The sequence below is a fragment of the Rattus rattus genome, chromosome 9 (assembly GCF_011064425.1).
Source record: "Rattus rattus isolate New Zealand chromosome 9, Rrattus_CSIRO_v1, whole genome shotgun sequence".
NCBI lineage: Eukaryota > Metazoa > Chordata > Mammalia > Rodentia > Muridae > Rattus > Rattus rattus.
The window spans coordinates 6,791,674-6,818,605 of NC_046162.1; the positions used below are offsets into that span (position 1 = coordinate 6,791,674).

General features: G+C 46.5%; 1 protein-coding gene across 1 annotated transcript in view; it reads right to left on the reverse strand.

Annotated features, from left to right (window-relative positions):
* Nucleotides 1-16,353, reverse strand: part of Kcnip1 (potassium voltage-gated channel interacting protein 1) — a 368,390-nt gene extending 352,037 nt beyond the window's left edge. Inside the window, exon 1 of the mRNA XM_032914290.1 lies at nucleotides 16,117-16,353. Within this exon, the coding sequence (XP_032770181.1) occupies nucleotides 16,117-16,204 (88 nt within the window). The 5' untranslated portion in view covers nucleotides 16,205-16,353. The remainder of the gene's footprint in view (nucleotides 1-16,116) is intronic.
* Nucleotides 16,354-26,932: the final 10,579 nt, after the last annotated feature.

A 26,932-nucleotide genomic window follows, 5' to 3' on the forward strand; every position in this document is an offset into this window, starting at 1 on the left:
ACACTGAATGGACTCAGATAAAGGATGCTATCTTTGTCTATTTTTGTCTTGAACAGTGATACTGACTGTTTTCAGTGGTTGGGGATTTCCAGCTTCTCCGCCAAGCTCTGAACACTTCATTCCATCCTCTGGGCAACTGTGAAAAGCAGATAGGCTAAGCCTTTCGTTATCCTGGGTATCTTTACTGATGAAGAGCCCAAGGCTTAGAAGGAAAGTTGCTTGCTTGAGGTCACTACCTTGTACAGAACTGGAATTGAAACTCAGGTAATTTCTACAGAGCTTTCCCTCTGAACTCTATACTTTAATACTCTCTCATTTCCATCAACTTTCAGATTTGAAAATGTCTGACTAGGGCTGCAGTTATTAGTATGTGCAGGGCTCACCCTGATTCAGAAATTATCAATGCTTTACTAGATTTTGTGCTCTCTATCTTTGTGTCTCTATGCAACTCCCCCCCCCTCTCTCTCTGTGTATGTGTGTGTGTGTATGTGTGTGTGTGTGTGTATACGTATGTGCATGTGTGTATATCATTTCAGAATTAAATTTAAAACACAGGACAGAGATCAATTTGTCTGGACAAGAATATGCATGTAAGAGGGACAGACAGGGAGAGATGATGATTATTTTCATCGTTTGGGCTGGGAGGCCCAGGCCAACTCTCACACAGAGTAGGCAGATGTACTCAACAAGACCCAGATCCAGGGAGAGAGCTGGCTAACCAGACCTAAGACTCATAGAAATCCAAACAGATAACACAGAAAAATCATCAACACATTATATTTTAGTTAAAGCACTACTGATACAGAACAAAGAAAGAATATGGAAAATGACAGGAGAGAAACTCCAAGTCACATATAAAGACAAATCCATCAAAATATAGAAATTTCTCAAGAGAAACTCTAAAAACCACTGAGGACATGAAATGATGTGTTTTAAGATCTGAGAGACAATAACTGTCAGCCTCGATGACTACATAACACACAGTAGAGTTACCCCTGATAGTAGAAGAAAGAGGAGAGACTTTCTGTTATAAACACAGACTCGAAGAATCTATGACTACAGAAGATACAGAAGGAATCCTACACACTGCAGAGAAAAATAAACACATCCATGAGGTCACAAGGAAGAGTAAGTTGCACCAAAATAGATGTGCGATCAAGGGTTAGGAAAGTACCAACTGATATAAAAACAATAAAACAACAGAAATTAGCACATCCTTTCAATAACAACTCTTGATGGTTCCAGTTCTCTGATCCAAAGATACAAAGCAGTAGATTGGACCTAACTGTTGGCTATCTTCAAGAAATGTACCTTATTGCCAAAGACAAGGAAGCCTTAGGGTAAGAGGTTAAAAAAAATGTATTCCAATCAAATGGAAGTGAAAAAAAACCAGGTATAGTTATGTTAATATTTCACAAAGTAGATGTCAAGAAAAAGTAAAAGATAAAGAAAATAATGTAAGGGGAAAAAAATCTTCTAAAATTTCTAAACCCACACACATCAAACTGAGTGTAGTCAGCTTTATAAAACAAACACTACTAGTTGGAAAGGCACTCAGGAAAAAATATTTTTATGGGTGACTACAGCAATCCACCCTTAACTGTAGACAGGTCAGCCAGAAAAACAGACAAAAACAAACAAACAAAATACTACCAGAGCTAAATGACATCACAGATGAAATGGATTTAACAGGCATCTACAGAATATTATTCCAAAATACTACAGAATACATGGTATTTTCTGAAGTCCATGGAATTTTCTCTAAATTGGACCATATTTTAGGAAATGAAGAATTTCCTAACAGATACAAGAAAATTAAAATTATTTCACCTATCTTCTCTGATCACAATGAAACAAGATAGGAAATTAACTTAAAGAGAAACTACAGAAGATATTGAAACCAATGAAGACTTAAAAAGACACGATTTAAAGTTAACTACTGGGTCATTAAAGAAATCAGAAAGGAAAATGTAAAACTTTTAGAATCAAATGAAGATGAAAATACAATATAGTAGAACTAACTGGTGACATCCCATGAAAATAGTTCTCTGAGTAAATTTTATAGCTGTGCTTTTAAAAATCAAAAGATCTCAAATGAGCAACTTAATGATGCACCCTGTGTCTGAGAAAACCAAGAAGCTAAACCCACAATCTGTGTAGAAAGAAATCAGAAACACCAGTGCAGAAACTAATGAAATGGAAATGAAAATATCATGACGAAGAACCAGCAAAGAGTTAGTTCTTGAAAAAAATAAACAAGATTCACAAAGCCTTAGTTAAAGTAACCAAAATAAAGAGGATAAACACCCAAATTAATTAATCAGAGATGGAAAGGAAAACACCTGACAAGTACCAATGACCACAGAGGCTCATTAGCTCATACTCTGAAAAGCCACTTTCTAATAAATTGGAAAACCTAAGAGAAATGCACACATTTCTAGATTGACCTACTAATTTTAGCCAAAAGGACTTAAAATACCTCAACAAATTTATTGCAAGCTGTACATTTGAATTGGTAATAAAATAGTCTCCTAACTGAAAAGCCTAGGCCTTCGGGAGGGAAGGGTTTCACAGCTGAATTCTATAGACTCTAAAGGAAAACCAATGCCAATGCTTTTCAAATTATTCTACCAAACAGAAAGGAAGGGAATGCCACCATGCTCATTTCACAAAATCAAGATTATCTCGGTAATCAAACTGGATCTGGAAATAACCGAAAGGAAAATTATCAGCAAATCTACCTGATGAACATGGATGTAAAATTGTTAGTAAAATTCTTACAAATCAAACTCAATGATACATCGAAAGATCATTTGTCATGGTCAAGGTCCATTTATTCCAGGGATCAAAGATGGTTTCAGTGTATGCAGATCAATTGATATATTGCATCATAGACATAGACTCAAGGACAGAAATTGTATGATCATATTGCTAGGTGAAGAAAGGCCTTGGACAAAGTCCAGCATTCTTTTTTTGTGATAAAAGCCCTGAAGAAGCAAAGAAAAGTGGGAGCAAATCTCAGTGTAATCAAGGCTCTTTGTGGTGAGTCTACAATACGATGAACCAAGATCCAACATCCTAAATGGGATGATTTCATTATGCAGGTGAAGGCAGGTACAAGATAGAACAAGGCCTGTCATTGGACGAGAAGGAAGGATGGGCGGGAGAAAAGTTTGAGGGAAGAGGAGGAGACTGGAACGAGACCGGAGAGAAGCCTCCTAGAGAACATGGAGGCTGACGTTAAGATTCCACTCTGGGGGGTTGGGGATTTAGCTCAGTGGTAGAGCGCTTGCCTAGCAAGCGCAAGGCCCTGGGTTCGGTCCCCAGCTCTGAAAAAAAAGAAAAAAGAAAAAAAAAAGATTCCACTTTTACAGGTATTTACAGGTTGTTACGAATATTCTTAAGGGATGGATGTGTACAGGGCTTTGTATGTTTAGGTGGGCAATCATACCTTATCAGTTGGATCAGAGGTTATTGTGTTGTGTGTCCTTTCATGTAGCGATTTAAGTGTGTGTAGTGGCTGGGACACTGGGCCACCACGGAATTGGGATGTGTGTTTCTGGCAAGATAACTAGCAGATATCTTGGGGCACTGCAGTGCCAGATCTAGTGGGGGTAAAAGAAAGCCATTTAATATAATTTTACAATAATAATCATACTAAGTGTGGAAAAACTCAAAGCACTTCCTTGAAAATCAGGAGTAAGACAGGATCATTCCCTTTCTTTACTCTTGTTCAATATAGGACTTGAAGTCTTAGCTAGAGCAATAAGACAAGACCTGTAATTAACAGGGGCACGGATAGGAAATAACTCATTATATAAAAATGAACTTCAAATAACTCCCACTCCCAACTAAAAGTTAGGTTCATTTAGTTTGTTTCTTTTCTAATGCACATTTCCCACGTTCTTGTTCACTGATTGGAAACACATGCTACAAGGGAGTTTTACCTATAGCTCTTCCCTGGGCTTCACACTCTGCATTTCCACATATCTGTTGTCAAATTAAATATGTTCAGAGGTGAAACAAAATTTACGTTAAGCACCAGTTCATTTTTACTGAAGTTTAGATCATCTCTAACTTCCCCTTAAATAAATCATGTGACAATATTATGGTAGACGCCTCTGAATGAAAGTCTAAGTGCAGTACACGTCTTATGGTAAGCCTAGGAGACATGGCCTGATTAGGTTGGATGAACAGTCTCCGGTCTGGCCCATGCTTTGGAGGAGAGAAATTGAAAGGATTTCGGGCTGCCTCAGCAAAGCAGGGAGAAAGGCTGCAGTTCAAGGGGATTCTGGGAAAATGCTGAAGTGGCAGACAGATGACTCACAGTTCCAGTCAGGAACTTCTAAGAGAAATATCGAAGTTGGGAGACAGGGAGATTGGTTACGACTTTCTGAGGGTTCAGTGGAGGTCACAGGCGGCCATTCAAGTAGAAAGTTCTCATGACTTCTCCTCTTTCTCTTTTTTTCTCTCTCCCCCTCTTTTTCCCTCCCTCTACCTATCCATTGAGCACCCCTGTGCCGGACCTTGCGCTGACTGCTGAGCTTTCCTACCTAACTCAGACATAGCCCCTGCCCGACCACAAGCTTTCAGTCTAACCAGAGTCACCTGCAGGCCTAGAGCGTAGGGAAAGAACCTGGGGAAGAACTTGGGAGTCCTTGCTCAGCTAAGTTCACTGGCTGGAGTCAGGTGGGGTGGTTGCTGAGTCTGACGTATGAAGAGCCATCTTCTGAGCAGCTAGATCTGTGGGAGGAGCAGGTCCCTGCACCTCAGCCACCTTTCGGAGAAGGCTCTGTCTTGAGGGCACATAGTTCAAGGAGCTCGCTTGTTTTGTCCTCAGTTTCTCTGTACCTGTAGGCTGATAGGGAGGCTACTCTTGACTGTGCAGTTGTATCCTTGATCTTGCTCTCTCATAGTTATCTTAGGCTCTCCGGTACCATGTTTGTACTTCCAAGTCTAAGATACAATCACCATGGAGACAACGTCTCCCACCTGCTCTTTGTCTACATCACGGTACGCTGGGAGGCAGAAGCCATCGGGAACTCGCAGATACTCTCGTGAGTCCAGCTTTCCGTTTGTAAAGTGTGTGACTGTTCTGCCAGAGCGTTCCTGCCCAGGAGACTCCACGATTTGAAACTGGCTCTTTTGATAAGGGCAGCAGTCCCGTGGGATCAGGGCTGATGCCTGAGTGACCTCATTAAATACTTCATCCAAGGTTCCCTCCGCCAAGTAGAACCACATAGGGGGTTAGAACGTCAGCGTGTGAATTTTATGGGGTGGGGACTGTTTAATCCACAACAGAAGGTGATGTTACTGAGAAGCCTGACTAGGGCTCGTTCCTCTAAAACAAGTCACAGCTCTGATCTTCTATGTGACATTGGCAAGTGCTCCAAGCTCCCAGGCATGGCCAATAAAACAGAGAGCTCCCAAGGGGAACTGGGTTGAGCTCCTTCTAAAGCCACAGCACTACGTAGACCATGGCAACTGTTACTCCTCTTGCTTCTGTCACATTTGGAATGGCAGGCCACCGGTTCCATTCTTGTGAGTGGTGGGCAGAATTCACCAGAGCACTTGTGAAACTCTGCAAATCCAATGTGCCTCATGACTGAGAGGTATCCCGAGCCCCGAGTGACAGTTAGTTCCAAGCTGATGAGTGCTGATACCGGGAAACAAGCCTCGCCTTGGCCTGGCCTGCTAAGCACAGGAGGTTTGAGAACTGTCACTCAAACTGACCCAGGTTAATCAAAGATGACTTAAAATATTGAGATAGACTAGCCCCAGCCTCTTTGAGAAGAGCCCTGGGGTTATATCTTCCTACTAGCTTTTGCTTATTTCTCTTTCTCCAAACAACTTCATCTAAGCAGGGAATGGAAATTGGTCAGACTGGACTCCCAGCTGGAAATACTTGCTGAGTGGCGTGTTCTCCCCTCCCCCTGAAGTCTTGACCGCTTGGCCAATTTTCCCTCACTTTCTATTATTTGACTATAGAAGCCAACCTGTAGGTAACGTTTGGAGAGCTCAGGACTTGAGGGTGGCAGCCTTCTTTGATAATGTGATCCTTTAGTCTCAATGAAGCTCTTGACAACAAAGCTCTAGATTCCAAAGTAAACCTGTACATTGCCTCCTGCTTCCTTCTCTAAGATGTATGAGTCTGTGTGGTGTTTGCGTGGTGTGTGTGTGTGTGTGTGTGTGTTTGTGTTTGTGTGTGTGTGTGTGTGTGTGTGTGTGGTCTCCGTGTGTATGTGGTGTGTGTGTGGTGTGTGGTGTGTATGTATGGTGTTTCTGTGGTGTGTGTATTTATGTGTGTCTGGTCTCTGTGTGTGTCTGGTCTGTGTGTGTATATGGTTGTGTGGTGTGGTGAATATGTGTGTGGTGCTGTGAGCAGGTGTGTGGTATGTTTGTGTGTGTGTGGTTTGTAGGTGGGTGGTGTGTTATATGTGATGCGTGGTGTGTATGTGTGGTGAGTGTGGTGTTTGTGTGGTGTATGTATTTGTATGTGTGAGTTTGTGTGGTTTGTGTGTGTATGTGGTGTGTGTGAGCTTGTGTGTGTGGTATGGTGAGTGTGTATGTGGTGTTGTGTTTGTGTTGTGTTGTGTTTGTGTGGTGCGGTGTGTGTGCTATGTGTTTGTGTGTGTATGGGGTGTGCGTGAGGTGGTATGTTGTGTGTGTTATGTGTAGTATGTGGTGTGTATGTTCGGAGTGCGTGTTAGTGTGATATGTGTGTTTGTGTGTGTAAGTGTGGGTGGTCTCTCTGTATATGTGGTGTGTGTGTGTATGAGTGTGTATGTGTGTGTGTGTGTGTGGTGAGTGTGTGTATGATCTGTATGTGTATATGGTGTGTGAGAGAGTATGTGTGGTGTGGTGAGTGTGTGTTTGAATGTATGTGTGTGGTATGTGTGTGGTATTTGTATGGTGTTTCTGCATGTGTGTGTGTGTGTCTGTATGAGGGAGAGATTGGGAGGTATTTTATATCTAAGTTGTAACATCCTTCTTTTCTCTGCAATTTAGTTCTTCATTTCTGTAAATGGGGCTCAGGAGCTCTCCACCTTTAGGGGGTTCTTGTGCATGGTAAAATGGTGGGTGAAACAGTGGGTGCTTGGCACACAGGGCATGTTGGGTGCATAGTTCATGTACAATCTTTGCTTCACAAGTAGGTGTTACATACTAAATCTTAATCCCAAGTCTGGAACAGTTCTTTGAAACTAGAAGTTCCCTCAGATGAATGCCTGGAGGCCAAGCAAAGGGAAGCTGCTATTCGGTGAAACAGATTGAAGCTTTATCTTCTAATTAAAAAATCATATGGTGTAGCTCTACCCACCCACTGTGAGGGTATTTGGTGCTGGGGTCTCTAAAACATTATTGATTTATTTTTATTGGCATATATTTGCTGTACATAGTAGTGGTTTTATGCAGACATTTGCATTCTATCATGTAGCTTGTGTAGCTCGACCATTTTCACCCCTCCTATGCACTCCACCTTCTCCCTCATCTCTCTTGCCAGTCCCTTCTTTTGATCAAACAGACCTACATCCACCTCATGTCATATAGATGCCAACACACACACACACACACACACACACACACACACACACACACACACACACAGAGAGAGAGTGGAGTTTTATTGAGCCATAAAAAATGAAATTGCATCATTTTCAGAGAAGCAGATAGAGGTGATTAGGCCATGAGAGCAGAGCCTTTATAGAAGAAACCATCGGCCATCTCCACCGCCCATTGATGTCAGAGCACAGACGACAGAAGAGACAGAAGGGAGGCCCTAACAGAACTTCGGGTCATCCCGTGAAGGCCTCCACCTCTGCCTTCCAACTCTAGACTGGAGAACTAAATGACTCACAGCCACTCAGTTGGTGGCACTCAGTACAGCAGCACAAGGTCTAAGAAAACGTGACAATTTGGATTCATGACCATGACTGACTCTAAAGCCATTGTTCTTTGAACTCCAAAGGACACAAAATGCAATCTTGGTTTTCCAGGCAGAGAACTGGACAACGCTCAGTCTCCTCCTATCCTAGCAGAGGAGGGAGGCTTTCTTCAGCCTCCGGTCTGCAGATCTGTGGAGCTCAGGAGGGTGGTCACTCTCAGTGCTAACTGGCTTCCCCTGAGTTTTGCGCTGGGGTCTTGGCTTCTTTCTTCCCTGCACCTTGTGCAGGAATCTCTACGATATCCCCACCTCTTCTTTCTCCTTTGATAAGATCTCCTTAGTTTCCTGATCTGTGCGGTCCTCATACTCGGTCCTTCAGATTGAGGTGTAGATGGACACTGTGGAGACCCTGACCCCAGCTGAGCTGTACTGGACATCCATGCAGGCACAGCAATGGACAGCCACGTGGACAACCAGTGCAGACGATTGCCAGGAAGCCCAGAGTGCGCTGAGCATGGGAAAACTGAGATGGGTACAAGATAGGGGCCATGATTTTGACTGACTCTCTCACCAAAGACATGCTACCTTCTCACTTCTGTCAAACTTGAACACCTAAGATGGAAAGCCTGTGAAGTTGGGGTGCTGAGAAACAGACAAAGACCAGGTAGACTTCACAAAGGGATGTCATGCAAAGGTGATGATACTGTCCCTATCTAGTTGTCATTTGCTCAACTCTCATGTAAGTACTTGAAGCATCTATTATCACAAATAGAGTATCTGTGTGGGGAACCTGTTCAGCCATTGACAAATTCTCAATTAGAGAACTCGCTGTTGATTGTGAGTGACTTAAAAGACTTTGGTAGTTTGGAGCTTGGAGTCAGAAGCTGGCTCAGGTACATTATTCATTTGCTTGTTGTTTTTCCAGCTTGGCCTCACATCTTCTTGCTATTATGCACTGGTGAAACATGTGAGGTAAAAAAAGTGACCATCTTGAGCTTTACTAGGCCACTGCTATTTGCCAGGTTGTGTGTGTGTGTGTGTGTGTGTGTGTGTGTGTGTGTGTGTGTGTGTGTGTGTGTGATGCTATCTCAATTGGTCTCTAGTGGCTCCAGGACATGGGCACCACTGGCCTCATTGTGAAAGAAGGAAGGGGTTCAAAATGGGGAGTGGCTTGCCCAGGGAAGTCCTGTCAGACCTAGCTGATTTGAACCCAGTTGGCTGGCATCATATCTGCGCTTCCTCCCTTATATCTTGTGTTCGTCCACGGTTGAAGCAGTACTACTCTGCCTTTGGAATCTGGGTTAACAGAAGAGCTCAGGGAAGATCCCAGAACCTTAAGAAGATTGGGGACGGTGAGGGTTATAATAGAGGGAAAGGGGCTTTGGGCCTCAAGGCTTCAGAGGGCCAAACAAGACCTGGTTGGCTCCATTCTTCATTGTGTCATGGTGCTACAGCCCATGGTGCCCTCCTGCTATATAAGGGCCATTTCCAGCTACTTTTAATTTGGAACAAACTAGCCGTTCCCCCGTGGTCCTGAAGTTAATAGGATGTCTGTGCAGCATTGCCAGGCTAAGCATCTCTGAACAAATTGTTCTTGCTTGGTATTAGGGTTATCTAGGAGGGAGGCCAGGACACTTTAGAGCACTTGTCCTCAACTTGCCTATTTCTGCAATCCTTACATACAGTTCTTCCTAGTATAGTGACCCCCCAACCCTGAAATTATTTCATGGCTACTTCGTGATTATAATTTTGCTACTGTTATGAATTGTAATATAAATATCTGATGTGCAGAATATCTGATATGCGACCCCCATGAAAGAGTCATTTGACCCCCACCCCAAGGGGTCAAGACCCACAGGTTGAGAACCAGTGCCTTAGAGAGCCAGCTCTGGCAGGTGGTGGGAGTCTGACTTTCATCTTACAATGGAGACCCAGGGGAGCCCCTGGACAGTTGAAATGGGTCAGTGGAATGATGGACCTGGGCAAGGGTGGGAGACATGGCACAACGAAAGCTTCTGGATGTGGGCAGAGCCAAAGCAAGTACAGATCTCAGTGTGGTAGCTCTGATCTGGGGTTTGGCACCAGGAGCCCCAGTGGGTGATCTTTCTGTTTGTCAGGTCGTCAACACTGAGGGGAAGTGGAGCTGTCTAACATGGCTGTAATTCAGGCTTATCCCTGGGACGATGAGCTAACAGGAGAGTCCGCAGGAACTCTGTTCCTCTCATAAGGGGCAGAGCCCAAGCTGAGCTTCCTAAGAAAGAGGCAGTATCTTTCCTATGGTAGAGGCCATCATCATATCTCACAGATTCCCAAGAGGTCATCAATTTCTCAGACAGTTCCAGCTCCTAATTCAATGACCTACAAACCGTGCCTGTTTCTCAACAGATAAGAGTAGCTTTCCTAGTTTCTTTATAAAAAGGGGAAGTTGTGGGGACAATTTTATATATATTGGGTGTGGCTATCTTATGTCCTTGGCCTATGAGTGGTCCATTTTCTTATAAAGCTTGTTCTTTACCTTAAGTCAAGTCTCCTTCTGAAATTTGTCACAACCCCTTGAATGGCAGGTGGCTTCCCTGAAGGGATACAACTGCTACAAAAGTCCTTTTCAGACTCACCAAGACAATAAATAGGAAGCTTGGGTGGCGGACTCTCTGCTGGCAGGATCAGGAGTGGCATGATTGGGCTTCTAATGCTTCGTGAGTGAAGAAGAATGTGCCTGCTTTTGGCTCCACAGGACCTGGTATCTAGAGCCAGCTCTGCCACTTTCCAGATGGCCCAGGTAGTTTAGTTAATCAGTTTCCTTACCTGGTAAAGCAGGGGTGGCAAGTCCTTCTTCCAGGCTTGGAACTAGAGCCAGGCAAGGAAGATGCTCAGCAGTAAAGAGAGGACTCACCCTTCGACTTCTGCAAGATGGACACCTGCCCTACAAACTGCCCGTCCTTACTTCAACATCCTCAGTAAATTAAAAATAATCCATGCTCAGTTGACCTTGCTATCCTCAGATCAAAAGCAAGGACTTTTCCTCACTTTGGGACCTTGTACCATTCACTCACACTGCTGCTGGACAACAAAATTGGGATGCAAACCCAACTGGCCTGGGGCAGAACCCCTACCAGGTCAAAGGTCAAGCTTATGAGGACCTGGGACAGCAGTAGGGAGGAGGCATAGAGGAACAGCGTGTCCTCAGTGGGCCTTTAGAAAAGTCTTTCCTTGCTTGGAGAGGAACATCCTGTGTTAAGGAAGAGGAAGTTGAAACTAAGGCTTTGTCCTTGACACAGATCTCAGCTCCCACAGACTCTGCTTGTCCCATTCCCTCATGGGTGACCTGGACCATGCTGTATGCTCTGCTGAATTAGTTTCCTCCCTCCTGTTTACTGTGGCTTTGTTGTCTTGTCTCATGTGGCAAATTAGTTACATTGCACAAAAGGTGATGCTTTGAGCCTCCTCATTCAGGGTGTAGCCAGTGCCACCTTGGCTCTCTAGTTCTCTGTCAGGAGAAAGAGAAGAAGGTCCCCCTGACCTCAAGTCTGTCCAAGCATGTAACCAGAGACTAAGCTTATAGATATGATAAGCTTATGTGATAGCCGGCCTATGGGAGTCACACAGATCCACCGTGTGTGTGAGTGTGTGTGTGTATGTGTGTGTGTGTGTGTGTGTGTGTGTGTGTCATGGGTTGACTGACAGCTAATATTTCTCTCAATTGTTTTCTGCTTTATTTTGGGGGTCAAGATCTCTCAAAAAAAATCTGGAACTCACCCATTCAGCTAGACTAGATGTCCAGCAAGCCCCAAGGATCTTCCTATTTCTACCTACCTGCTGTTGTGATTATAGACGTAAACCACCATGCTCAACTTTTGAGGGAATTCGAACTCAGGCCCTCCTGCTTGGGTGACAAGTACTTTCCTAGTTGAACTATCTATCTCTTCAGCCCAAGAGTTATGTTCTAACCTCCTAGAAAGGGGAAAGGTAAGAAAGCTGCTCAGGTATTGTCTGATGGGCTAGTGAAAGGCTCTGTAGGTAAAAACATTTGCCGAGAGTCCTAATAACTTGAGGTGGATCCTGGGGCCCATGTGGTGAAAAGAGGGAACTGAATCCTGCAAGTTTCCCTCTGGCCTTTACACATGTGACATGCATATATCACCATCATCATCATCGTCGTCGTCATTGTCATCATCATCAGCAGCAGCAGCAGCAGCAGCAACACGCACGTGCACGCGCGCACACACACACACGCCACTAGGTAAAATACATTTCTTTTAAGGAGTAATGTTTCTGTCCTGGGAAGGCCCTTTAGAAAGCAAGCTTGAGGTTAAACACCCTCCAGGGCCATCACAGACTATCCTCAGGGGACTGCGGTCAGTCTGTGCTGAACACCACTGAACTAGAGATTAAGAAAATGGGTGATCTGAGCTCTCACAGCCCCAAGGTTCTGAATGTTAATAACAGCCACATTCACCCATATTAACTGGTACAGTAACAAAGGGTAATGATTCCACTTTATTAATTAAGAAACTTGGGCCAGAAGTGAAGGATGTAGCCCAAGGCTTCTCTGACAGTGTGGAGGGTCCTGGGATGCCCCAGTCTGGTGCCTCCCATTGCATTTATGCTTTGTGACAGCATTATTATTGTTATTATTATTATTATTATTATTATTTTATATTACTTATTTTTGAGACAGGGTCTTTCTGTGTTGCCCAGGTAGACCTGCAATTCCCATCTCCAAGCCATTCCCAGGTCTCAATCCCCAGCATAGGCACGTTCTTTAGACGTATACTACCGTGCTCAGCTTGGGAACTCGTTGGGTTTTTTGTTGTTATTGTTTTAAGCAAAAGCAAACCACAGAAAAGAGATCTAAAACTACTCCCTGAAGGAGGAAGAATGCTGAGCTTCCGCTTGCCCAGCTCCTCTCTGAGAACATTTGGGACCGTACGAAAGTTCAGACAGAATCCTGAAGGTTTTGTGTGTTCAGGCTTCTGCCTGGCACAGTCAACCTTACCCATCAGGTATGGGACAAGTGATACATGGTGATGCCCAAAAGCTCAGATGGGAGGCACCTTCCCAGGCCATGTTGGCTGTATCTAAGAACATTACATTCAGCTAATTCTGCTGATGAGCCAGGCTCTATAGTCACTCTGGCTACAGTGGGAATGGAGTGTGCTGCTTGTTCTCATAGAGAGCATAAAGCTCAAATACCACTGAGAGAGACACAGATTACAAATTGTGAATGGGGCTATGAAGGCAAAGCTTACAACCAGTGAGACACATGTGCAGGGAGACCTGAGCAAGTGTCCCTGTAGCAGGTAGGAAATCTGGGCCAGATGGTACCTCGGACCAGTGACAAAGTGGGTATTGGCATCAAAGGAAGATGAACAAGGGCCAGGAGCTGGTACAGAAGCTGGACTTGGGTGTTCCTCATTCCACAGGCATTCCCAATGCTGCAGAGAAGAGAGAGATCCCTGGACCAGAAAGAGGAGCATGAGAGATGTTTCATTGCCTAATTCAGGAAGGACAAAGATTGATTCTTCTGTGGAGGGTGAGATTGCTGCAGATCTAGAACTCAGTGCCGAGGGTAGCAGACAGCAGAAACTGGAATGAAAACCATGATGCAATCATGATGTGTCCATTCAGAGTGGGGTACACACCCACCCTGGGGTGCAGCTGCCTGCACATTGGAAAGCTGTTATTCTGGAAGACCAGAACCAACTCCAGCCACCCTTGTCATCCCCTATTTAACAAATATTTAACCAACACCTGGGGTTGTCAGTACTGCTCACGCTGCACATGTCTGGCTCAGAGCCAGGCCTGTGTAAACATTTAGTTCTTTCTGCAGAGCTGAGGCCAAGGGTATATAGGTAAAGTTCCAACACAACCCCCACATTTCCCGCCTACTGTGTGCTACCTCCCTAAGCCTTAGCTATTGGAAACTTTCAACCGAAGCTGCTCAGAGGAAGATGGGGCAGCCACTTGGTGCCCGGTTAAGTCCCCACCAAGTCTCTTCTATGTAAGGTGGATCTTAGTTTCTGGGATTCTGACCAGGTGTGTGTGCATGTGAGTGTGTACTACCTCTCTACATCTGGCTTTTGTCAGAGATCACCATTCTAAACCTGGCATCTCTCTGCCTACATCAACCTCCCTCTCCTGCCCAGCCCTGCCTCTCCTCCACTTCAACTTAAAAGCTTCCTTTTGGAGATTGCCCTTCAGTTAGCCTGGGCATCTGTCTTCTGTGCTTATTGCTCCCCACCCCTGTTTCTGTACATCTCAGCACTCAGTGTGATGGGTCCATGTGGGATCTGTGTCCCACTAGACTCTGCTTTTCTTGCAGAGCAATTTCCATCTATAAAATAATATGTGTAATATTTGAGTGTAGCCCATAGGAGGTAGGTTGCTTGGTTCAATGTTGAGAAAATATTTTCATCCTCATGTACTCAAACACTAATCTTTCTGCTGAAGCCTATGTATCTTTTACACACACACACACACACACACACACACACACACTTCCCTTTTGATACAATCTTCCCTTTGCTGACTCACTTTTGCATGTCATTCTCTGGGCCACTCTTACAGTTATCTAAAGAGTTTCTGACCTTGGTACTCGAGAGGGATGGGTCTGAAACCTCCACCATACATGCATACCCATTCCAGCCTCTGAACCCCTTCCTGACATCTGGATACAGCCATGCGACCCATGAAGGGAGCCCACATATGGATTTCCTGGACTCTTGCAACAGCACCCAGAGATAGTCAGTAGGAGGTAATGAATTCACTTTACAGATCTGAACAACCAACCAACCAACCAACCAATCAACCAAACAAACAAAAAAATGGAGCCACAGAGAGGCCATGGCTTTCCCAGATAGCTACACCAGAGTGGAAATCTTCCTCTATCTGGGCTGAAATTCTTTCTGGGACACATTAGGGAGTGGAGGTTGGGTAGGATGCTACTTTACCTGTCATTCCCTCAGTCCCAGAGATTCCAGAACACCCTCACTTGTCTGAGGACAAATAGCAAACTTTTCTAAGTCTCATCTCCCTGCTTTTTCCTCCTGGAATTGAAGCCACTATAGCTATGCCCTGATCATGTCCTGTTCTCAACTCTAGGTCTCTTAACCCCCAACACTAGATGCTCAGTTCCCCAGGGTATCCTGGCAGAGCAATGTCCTAGTTCAGGAAGGGGCCACTGAAAGGTAAGATGCGGAAGAGATAGGAAGAGGCTCTTATGATTCTCCCTACACCAACCCTGCAATGAAAACCATCCAACCCTATGCAGCTGTGTATCATGAGAGATGGCCACCCAGAGCTTTTTCCTCCTCAAATTGCCTGGGTTTGTGGGCTACAGTCCCTGAATATTGAGTCTGCAGCTTCCAGTGTCTCTCCCCCCCTCAAAAGACTCATTCTCCCTTCGAGAGGGCATGAATATTTAAAGAGATTTTTCCAACCACTGGAACCGCACCACATTGCTGCTCTTCCTTTATATTTATGCCCAGAAAGTTTGCCTGCATTCCTCCCCATGTCCCACCCTCCCTAACACAGAATATCAAACAGAGTCCCTGAGAAGTTTGCCTCCTTTTTGCCAGGAGGGTTATCAGAGCTGTTGGCTGTGTTTGGGGGCTGAAGATGTATGTGTAGTCCTTCTCCATGGTCACATAGAGAGTTAAATCTGAAAACCGCCGGACACTTCAGTACTTGACAGAGTCCAGAAGCACAGGACCCCAGGATCCCACAGGAGCAGCCTCAGCACTGACTGCCGAGCTCATCAGGATTCTGAGTTTGCCACTGCATGACTACTCCAGCCCCAGAGCCACCTCCTGCTGGCCCCCTCCAGCATCTCTGCTGTGCAGAATTCCTCGTAGCCCACTACATCAAATCTCTCTTATCAACAAGACACAGCACTCCCAGGATAAGTTTTTAAAACTCCAGTCACGCCAAGCTGCTTCCGAGACTCCGGGAAGGGTTCCGTTCCTCTGCCCATCTATAACCAATCAGCTACACATCACCAACTCCATTTCTAAAGTTCCAGGCAATCATAGCCTCCTGAGCTCCCTGGCTGGGCGCCCACCCGCCCAGGGCCAGGGCCCACGTTGTCAATGGCCTCTAGTCTCAGGCGCTTATTTCTCATCCTTAGAGAGTCAAGACTCCTGCACACCAGGAGTGGTACACTCAGCACACTGAAGCACAGTGACCAGTTAGGTCACATCAAGGCAGGGCGCATTAGTGGAAGCCAGTCTCCCTACCTTTGCTGAGGGTCCCGGTGATGAGTTTAAAGATGGTCTGGGCAAATTTCACGAACCCGAGTCTGCATCTTTTGGAGCAGCCGCTCATAGTGGCAGAGGGGAGGCAGGTTCTGCAGTCAGCGCCCAGAAGGGATAGTACGCACCTTGCGTGCCTCTGGACCTTGGAGCCTGCTTAGGTGAACCCTGAAAGATTGATGCACCCCAGAAACCGGTCTCCGGCACAGCTGCCTCCGCAGTGAGTCCAACGCTGCATCCAGAGAGCCTGCAGGGCAAGCCCTCCCTCCTTCTCCACCCCCTCGTTCTGGCCACTCAAGTTCTCGCCACAGGATCACCTCGGGATGCCAGGACTGGGACCGCACTGCCAGGGTACCTCGGGCTCAGAGAAGACTCACATGCTAGTGAAATTGAGCAGAGCAGGGAGGGAGGAGCTGGAGCCCTCCCAGGCTTTGCTGACAGTCTTGCCTACATGGCAGCGGTAATGTAGCAATTAATACTCTAGTAAGAAGGGAGGGACTACTACACAGAAAACACGGCCCCACAGCTCCGGCAGTCGCAGGCTCAATTGCCAGCTCGCGCTCTCTCTTCCACTCTGTCTTTCCCCTTTAATCTAATAGATCAATTCTTGGAGCCTTGATCTGGCTCTAGGAGAAAGCCCCACAGAGCAAGAAACTGCAGCTGCCCCAGGTACTCAGTGGAAAGTTTGCAGGCAGCCTGGGACCAGAGAGGCCAAGCTGAGCGGAGAGCCACCCTGGGGAAGCTGATCTGTGTACCTTGCTTGGATGGAGAGGCGGATGTCTCCACGTTCAGCAACCTAGCATCCACGGCACATGCTAGTGCGGTCTCCTGGCTTCAGGGGCCCCATCTCAAGAGGAACTGGTGAATCCCAGCCTCTGTCTCTGCAAAGCATACACTACCTCACAGGGACGGGAGAGGAGCCCAATTAGCCTCAGAAAGACACAGAAGGGTGACAGAGGTTTAAGTAAGTTGACCACAGTGAAGTACCATGAACAGAAACTGCAGGCCTTATGTAAAGTTCAACCGTTGTGTAACGAACACTTGCCTTGTATTTTGTGTACAAAAGACTGTGTGGGCTAGAAGGGACCTCATGGGACACATCCGTGCTCCACAGTGGCTCTCCTTCACTTTCTTGGTGACTCAAAAGGTCACCGTGCGGATCTAAACCATGAGCATCATCTCCGGATGCTCTGAGCCTACGTGTGGACAGCGGTTATAAAGCACCTTTGAACCTGGTCTCTTCTAATGCAACAGCTCTTCTCTCTGTGACCTTTCCCTGTAGTGTGATTTTACAGCAATATGCTGTCTCAGAGCTCATGGATGGACAGAATGACAGGCAAACTATAACCCAGAACTCATATTTTGTGCCACCTGGTCTTGTCTCTCCTGAGAGCAACAGAGAAGTAAATCTTTAAGAAACAGGCCCCTGGCACTAGGGTGGTCACCAACCGAGGCCAAGGAGAGGCCTGGGAGACAGACTGCAAGCTTTTCTTGAAGTCCTCCGTCCCTCCAGCTTTGCCAGTGTGCTGTGCTAGCATTTAATACAGTGATGCTGACAGAGAGCACCCCATTGTGCTCGATGCCTTAGCCTCCGAGACTGCTACATTATCAACTCTTTACCTCGAGGCATTAAAAGCCCCTGTTGTGACACACATAGCATCTGGGGATGTAAATGGTCAATCTTTTGTTTACTTGTTTACTTGGCTGATATCTCCTGAGCTCCCACCATGCAGCAAAGAGCCAGCAGGATCCTGCTTTCAGAAGCTAAAGCCAGCATCCGAAGTCAGCAACACACACTCCCTGCTGAAGAAGGTTTGAGCTAGCGTGTGTCACTAAGCATCCTTTATCTTCCATTCTACCTGGGGTACCTAGTCTGTTGGACAGTGTCATCCATATGCACTGTGAGTCTTTCCCATCCATTGGCCTGTCTGCATTCCAATCTTTCCTGGAAGCACCCTACACACACACACACACACACACACACACACACACACACACACACACACACACAGAGAGAGAGAGAGAGAGAGAGAGAGAGAGAGAGAGAGACTCTGAGGTATGCTTTGTCCATTTGTTATGTGTCTCTCAGTACAGACAGACCAACCACTGAGATTCACCACCACCCTTAGTCCTTACAGCTTGGCCTCCAGGCTTTAAATAAAAAGAACTCGCTCACTGGGGTGTCTGGTATGGCACATGCTAGAGTTTATTGTTCCAATTGCATGGCTTTTGCTCCTGCTTCTGCTGATCGGCCTGTTGTTTCTGGGCTGCTACTGTTCCCACCCCTGTCCTCATAACATCCACACCACTGGACAAGGATGTCACTCACAGTCCGTATCCTTAAACATATACTGCTTCCCCTGACCTGTGGGAATGTGTGTGAGGCCACAAAGCAAGAATAAGATGGAGTCTTTGCCTGAATACAAACCCCAGAAAAGAATCTCTGGGAGGGAAAGCAACTTGAAGACAGTGAGGGCATGGTGAGCTGCAAGGGTTAGTGGACACAGAAACAAAGCCATTATGTGGGGGGAGAGTAAGGAAATAGATGGAAAGCACAAAGGCAGAGCCTCGTAGTCTCTAGGCATCACCAGGCTCGGGCTTTTTTGAGTCCCCAGCAGCAACTCCAGCATTTGGATTTTTCTCTGTTCTCTTCAAGGCATCGTGCATTTGAACTCTCAGTCTTAGATGAATGAGTCAGGCCCAGAAAAGGGCAGCAGCACCCAAAATCCCACCCAGTGGTATCCCCAAAATGTAAGCCAGGAGTTCATTGTGCCAAGAGCATTAGTAGAGAAGGAAGCATTGGGCTCACGGTAGGAGAATACAGGACAAAAATCATGCTTAAAGACTATGCTATTGTGCAAGAAACTGGAGTCAAGGTAAGAATACTCACTGGGCCAATGGGAGGATCTGAAATTGGATTCCAACATGCGAGTTAAATGCTGGGCACCTGTGACTCCCAACACTGGAGAACAGAGACAGGAGGAGTGCTGGGGTTGCTGACTACCACCTAGCTCCAGGTCCAGCGAGAGAGCTTGTCTCAGGTAAGGTAATGAAATGGGATACTTAATCTCCCCCACCTCATGTCCTCTACATGTGACGGCACAGACATATAAGACACACACACACACACACACACACACACACACACACACACACACACACACACCCCACAAAGAGAAAGAATGGAGAGGGGGTGGGTAGAAACAGGAGCTGAGGACTCAGGTAGCATGAGGGAAATTAGCTCACCAGCAGGCTTGTAATTAGCCTCTGTGCTGCAGATGTGCATTGCCGGGGCACACAGGGAACCAGACTTGCTCTCCATCTGACTCCACTCTCGGGAATCCTCACGCACTGGCTGGCTCCAGGAGGAAGTGGGGCACGCAGATGGGAACTCTAGGTAGTCTCTGGTCCCCGACTTCTCTGAGTGCAAAGAGGTGGGCATGCCTTTCTTCCAACAGTGAAAAGAACAGAAGGGGACAGCAGTGGCACCACCATCCACTGAGCTCCTCTGAGCAAATGCTCTGGGGATTCATTTTTCATAACACAGATCCTTATTAGAACTACGTAAGGCAGCCATTGCTATATCATTCGCTCTGTAACCTCGAGAGGGGAAGTAACATGAGAGAGACGGAGACAGAGATGGAGACGGAGACAGAGACGGAGACAGAGACAGAGACAGAGACAGAGATGGAGACAGAGACAGAGATGGAGACAGAGACAGAGACAGAGACGGAGACAGAGACAGAGATGGAGACAGAGACAGAGACAGAGAGAGACAGAGATGGAGACAGAGACAGAGACAGAATTAGAGACAGAGATGGAGACAGAGACAGAGATGGAGACAGAGACAGAGATGGAGACAGAGACAGAGTGGAGACAGAGACAGACAGAGACAGAGACAGAGATGGAGACAGAGACAGAGTGGAGACAGAGACAGAGATGGAGACAGAGACAGAGATGGAGACAGAGACAGAGATGAGACAGAGAGTGGAGACAGAGACAGAGATGGAGGAGACAGAGATGGGGAGGGGGAGGGAGAGAGGGAAGGAGAGGGGGAGAGAGGGAGGAAAGAGAGGAAAGGGAGGAAAGGGAGTGTCTTACTGGGTACTCCTGGCTGACCTAGAATTCTTATACAGACCAGGCTGGCCTTGAACTCACAGACATCTGATTGCCTTTGTCTCCCAGCCTCCCCAGTGAATGCTCGGGCTCCAAATTAAAGCGAATAGCATCTTTAGAGAGCTATGCTGTCCTTGCTACCAGAAGAAACAAGCAGTTGCCCATCATAGTTGTAAACTTATGGAGAAAACATATTCCCTGACCATTAAAAACATCTCTCTGTGGTCACAGTTGTAGGGTGGGAAGAGGAGGCATCGAGCGGGGCAGCCAGAAGAACGGAGGAGCTGCTGTCCAGCCAGGAGCAGAACGGAGGAGCTGCTTAGTAGAGCATTTTGTGTAGGGACTCAGGAAGCTGGTGCCGTGGGCCTCAGGAAACAGATGGAGACCTGGAGCACTCACAGAGTGACATTGTGGGGACCAGCTTCTACCTCTAGAGATGGACCAGGAAGGCAGAACACAAAGGAAAGAGGACGAGATCTCCTGGATTAGCAACTTGGCAGCAGGACCTGAGAAGGCAGCAGACAAGTTCTTCCAGGAGGGGGAGGGGTTGCTGCCAGACAGCTCAGGGGTCTCTGGTTGAGAATGATGAGGAGGGTCCTTTTTTGTGGAGTTAAAAGTCATGATGATGATGATGATGATGGTGGTGGTGGTGGTGGTGGTGGTGGTGGTGATGGTGGTGGTGGTGGTGATGGTGATGGTGATGGTGATGTTGATACATGGTGGCAGAAGAGGACAGCCTGCCAGAAACAGGTTCCTCCCTCCAGCCAGAACTTCATATATTGTGTTTGAGGCTGGCATGGGCCCGCCAGCAAAGCTTGCGGTTCTCAGTTGTAGCAGCCTGAACATCCCAAATCCAGTAAGGAAGGAGAAACCTCTGGCTTGGTCAAACCTTTAATAATCAGCATGGCCCGGATGTCTTCTTTTCTAATATCCCACAATCCCTTTGCCCTCACTTATTCACTCAACAAGTATTTATCTTATTATATACATAATTATATATGTGTATATGTGTATATATATGTGTGTGTATGTATGTGTGTGTATGTATGTATGTATGTATGTATGTATGTATGTATGTATGTATGTATTAACTGCCACCTACTATAAGCCAGTCAGGAAAAATCATCAACTGGTAAGTACAAAGCACCTTCCTATATGGAACCTGTACTATAGAGCTTGAAGGGGGAGGGGCTGCTAGTGTCACAAACAAATGAGGAAGCAGGGAATTCTGGAGTGAAAACACCCAGTCTATGCTTAAAGTCAGCAGGACAGGAACCTCCCAGAACTTGCTGGCTGGCTCCTAAGGGAACAACCGTGCAGAGTGGACCTGGGGGCAGTCACGGACATCGTGCGAACACCGGCAGGATTTGCTTCTCTGACCCAGTGTGGTTCTAGGTGTTAGATTTGGGGGCTCTCACCCCGGTCATAGAATAAACTCGTGAAGCATTTGCGTGCCGTAATTTACGGTGCCTGATTACATACAGACAGATAAAAAAAAAAAAATGGAGACTGAGGTAAGGCTCAGTGTAATTTTATGGGGGACAAAGGAGGTGACATCAATGGGCTAGTGACTGATCAGAGTTGCTGGGGGAGGAGAAAGCCCCTGGGAATCCTAGAAACAGAAAATGGTACAAGCTTTGGGAGGATCAGGTGAGAGGAGGGAGCAAGTTGTAGATTTTAGATATCTTAAGGGAGGGCACCATCCCTGGTGAGTGGGGAATGGGGGGTAGGAACTCCAGAGAAAAGGTAAGAACTGGAATTTTCATAAATAATTTATTCTCATTGCCGCTAAGGAAGAAAATAAACCTAGCATCCCAGTAGACGCCAAATATTAGCATTTAAATACAGGCTTACATAGGTGGGTTAAAAAAAAAACAAAACAAAAACAATTTCCTGAGATTTAAATCCGATTTTGTTTTTCCCTCTAAGCCTAAGAAAACTCAGTTCCGCTTGAGTCTGGGCCTCAGAGAGGGTTCTGCTTGCCCTAGGGTGTAGCAGCTCCACGTTCTCTACGGGAGTTTGCGGCTTCTCCGTGTGATAATTGTGAACAAATGATGCCTGGGAAGCCACCGGCAATTCATCAGCACTGTTTGCACGGCTCATTGTACTGAGAGCAGGGCACCTCGTCTCGGGACTGCCTGCACTCTGCTCTCTGCGGAGGCGTCTGTGCCCTGCTCGGCCCACACAAGGAGGCAGCTGAGGCGCTGTCAGGCAGAGATGGGAAGAGTGGTCCCTGAAGCTTTCGTTTTTCTTCCTGCTGGCCCCTAGATGCTGAGTGTCTCCGCGCCCGCCCCACGCTGCTCTGAATGGCTTGGCCTGAGCAACCTTCTCCTTCCCGTCCGCGTTCGCATCCTGTGCTAGGAATGGAGTGGCTGCGGCCATTCACTATGCAGTGATAAGGAAGCCCTGGTATAATTGGGATGCCAAAGGCTACCAACTTGGGTGCTGACTAGTTCTGGCTGTAACCTACATCCAGCCTGATAGGGTAGGCTAATTTTCCCATCTGTGTTCTATAGCCACTATATCCAGCTATATACAGCAAGCCCCACAAATGCAGGCTCCAATTCCTGGGTAGAGTTTGATTCTGAAGACTTTTTCCCATCTAATCAATGTGTCCTGGGCCCTGGGCACTTAGGGATTTGGTCTTTTTCAATGTCCCAGCTGTTTTCTCACATATTCTGTATCTTAACACCCACAGCAGTCCTTCTAGGACACAACACCAGTTGTCTGTCACCTCTTCATTTTTCTGTCTAATTCATCTAGCCCACATCAGCTCCCGTTACCCCCATTTCTTCAGAATTCCCCTGACCTGCCCATTTCTCACTAGCTTCATGCATGTGAACAAACATCTCAAAGGACAGCCCACATTCCACTCAGTGGGCTGAATGGTGGCCTCCAAAAAATGGTGTGCATGCATGTCCTGGAACCTGGGCAGGTGGAGACTCACTGGGAAGAGGGTATTTGCGAATAAACCTGAATGGAGCAGTTTGGGAAGAGGTCATCTTTGAGTAGCCAGGTAGTTCCTAAATCCAGTGCTAAGTGTTCTAATGATTGACAGGAGAAGAGGAGGGTATGGACCACAGGCAGAGATGGAAATGATGGGGCCAGGGGCCAGAAATTTCAGGGCCACCAGCAGGAAATATTTTCCTGTATTTTATGGAGATAAGGACATTTGATTTTGAACACCTGTCTTTCAGGATTGTGTGTGTGTGTGTGTGTGTGTGTGTGTGTGTGTGTGTGTGTGAGAGAGAGAGAGAGAGAGAGAGAGAAAGACAAAGAGAGAGAGACAGAGACAGAGAGACAGAGACAGAGACTTGTCATGTGAGGCCACTTAGTTTGTAATGATTTATTACAGCAGCTACAAGAAACTCATGCAGCCCATCTAAAGCCAAATTCATGGCAGGAATTTAGAAAAGTGTGATTTCCGGGAGTCACACCAGTGGTGACCTCCTCCATCAGGCATCCTAGTCACCTGGAAACTATGTGAGACACTGTCTCCTGGGCCTGCTCAGGGTGTCCAGCATTGGCTCTGAAATCTGAATTTTAGTAACTCCTCCAGCCAGTTCTAAGCTGTGGGGTTCTCGTCTCTGGGGCTTGAGGCATCCCCTGCACCTGGCTCAAGCTGAGGGCAGTGAGGTGGCAGGTTTAAGTGGCTCGATGAATGGCACTTGCAACCACACGACTCATTTAGCAGCCAGAGGGAAGCTGCTCTGCTCCCTGATCCTGATCCCTGATCTCTGATCCCTGATCCCTGATCCCTGATCCCTGATCCCTGATCCCTGATCCCTGATCCCTGATCCCTTCCCTAAATGATGCCTTTCATGTCTGTGCACCTTGTAGGCATGCAATCTGGTGTGGCTTGTTCTCTGACAGCACACGTTGGAACTGAAGTTCACACTGTTAGTTGAAGTGAGGAATCTTAATCTGAATTTGGTGTCCGAAGGTGGAATTTGAGAAGGGATCTGAAGTAGAGCCCCCATTTTTGAATCTCTGTGGCTTTGTAAAGGAAGAAAAAAACAATACAGGACACATGCACACCCTTCCGTCTTTCACCATGTGACACTCCGCACCACCTCAAGATGTCACCAGCATGATGACATCACCCCCTGTGGCCCCTTAACAGATGCTGGGTCTCCAGAACCACGAGCCTCTTTCCTCTCCATGGCTTACCCAGTCCGTGCTATTATGTTACTTTACACTCTCTGCAAAGTCTCGCCCAGGCCTTGCTGATCCTATTTTACAGATGAAGTCGTTGAGTGTTGACAGTTGACATGACATTCAATGCCACGTGGCTGGACCACAGCCATGGGCCTTCTCGAATCTATCTGCAGAGGCATGCTCAAACCCATTTACCAGTCGCAGGTCTGATTTAAGAATCATTTTCCAGATGGTGCCTTGGCTTTAGGGTAGTAGTAGCCAAAGAAAGCAGTCTTCTTCCCCCAAGGAACATGACCTCTGGATCTCTCCTTTTCGTCTTAAAGAGATCCTACACATCTGGAGCTTCCGGCACTCAGGATGGGTGTAGGACTCAGAGAAGCCTGGAAGGAGAGTGAAGAGTCCAAGGGTAGCAAGGAAGAAGCCAGGGAAACATAGAGCAAAGTCCCCACCAGATAGCCCATGACAAGACAAGCAGCAAAGGCTCCAAACCTCTGGCAAAGCTTTGTGGCTGGGCGCTGGGCAACAGACTCTGCAAAGTCCCCATCAGTAAAACTCCTAGTAGTCCACCAAGAAGCTGTCTCCATAATCTTCCAATGCCTTTCCTCTACCAAGTGGCATCAAATTATCTACATATTTGTTCTTTTAATGTCTGACCTTTCCATACCCAAATACAGCCATCCCCAAGATGCTGCCTCTGACCTTCGTTTCTAATAACACAGTTTCCTCTTATGACCAGGGATGAGAACACACCCCACCTCAAAGGGGCCTTGAGATCCATAAAAGTGAATGAGAAAAAGCTGATCTTGACTCCACCTACAACAGCCACTGCATCCCAGGAGTGTAGGGGCTCAACTTTGAAATCTGAGGGCTCCAGCAGAAGGGAAACACCATGTGCCCAACACAGGGAAGCCCTGCCCCTCACATCACAGCACGTTTAGTCTTCTTAGGTCTTCTCAAGTCTGTCTTGACCTTCCTCTACCTCCCTTCCTACAAGTCATCCCACAGCTTCCAGCTCCTAGGTGATGCTACACCAATAGATCTGCCAGGGCTGGAGAGGAGAACCTTCTCCCCAGATGTGCAGCCATCGAGAAGACCACTCTGGGAGCAACTGATGGGGTTTTCAGCTGAGATGAGAGTCCCAAAGTACTACGCTCATGCTGTTGGGAACTGGTGGGACCAAATCCATGGATGCTCAAGTTCTATAAGACGGCATGGTCTCCACATAGAACCTTCTCTCTACTCTAAGCCATCTCTAGATCTCTTATGATAGTTACTGCTGTGTAAACACTATACACACTTATTGGTCAGAAAACAATATTAAGCAAAAGTCTGTACACTTTCAGAAAAGATGTGTCTAAATATTTTTTATTAGTTTTTTCCCCCACTTACTTGTTGAGTAGTGAACACATGATCAACTTTCAGGATTTGGTCTCTCCTTCCACCTTGTGGGTTCTGGGGATCAAGCTTAGGTCCTTGGGCTTGGTGGTAGGTGCTTTTACCCACTGAGGCATTTAACCAGTGCTAATTGTTGTTGTTGTTGTTGTTGTTGTTTATTGCTTCTGGTGGTGTGTGGTTAATTAAATTCACAGATGTAAGATATTGTTTAGAATGTATTGAGAACCCATGAAGGGGAAGGATGACTGGATTTGGTAAAACTGGCATAAACTACCCTGTGTTCCTAGATCCCTCTCAGCATCCCCAGCCTGAGTCCCAGGAGTCCCAGCAGCCCAGCCCTAAACAAATCCACAGGAATGTGTTTGACATGTTGATCTTTTCAAGAGCTTGCTGCGTTAGCGCAATACCAAGCATGGACCTAATAGCCTTAGGGCCCATGAGAACTTCATCAATGTACAACTGTGCTGTGATTTGCATGTATCTTCCCAAAGTTCACAGTTTGGAAGCTCAGACTCCAAAATCACTGCTAATAATATCTGGAAGTGTGTGGGGCCACTGGGAGGTAATTAGAATTGGATGGGGTCAAGAGAAGGCTTTACAGGGTCATAAGTGGCTTTATAAGAAAGAAGGAGGGATCTGAGTTGGGACAGCTCTGTCTCACCATGCAGTGCCCTCTGACATGGCAGGGTATAGCATGAGGCCCTCAGTCCTTGCCAGAGAGATGCTGGACCTATATGTCCCTGAGCTTTCTAACTTCCAGAACTTCTGTTCTTTAAGGATGACCAGGGCTCAAGCATTTTGAAACAGAACAGAAAACAGCCGAAGACCATTCGTTGTGTACCTGCACACAGCTCAGTTACTCCAGTTCTTTAAGCCTTTCATTCCTTATTTTAAACACGAACACAGAAGAGACACTCTTTGGTGGAGGAAGGGAACCGTCAAGATGGAGAAAGGGGGCACAGAGAAAGACAGTAGTATAGAGAACAAAGTATAGTGATGTCCATGCATAACAGTATTATAATAAAGTTGTGCATTTCAATGAAACCCATTACTTTATATGCTAACAAAAATAATAATAAATGAGAGTGGGCCTGGGCAACTCGTCTGGTTTCTTAATGGATGAGGGGTTTCC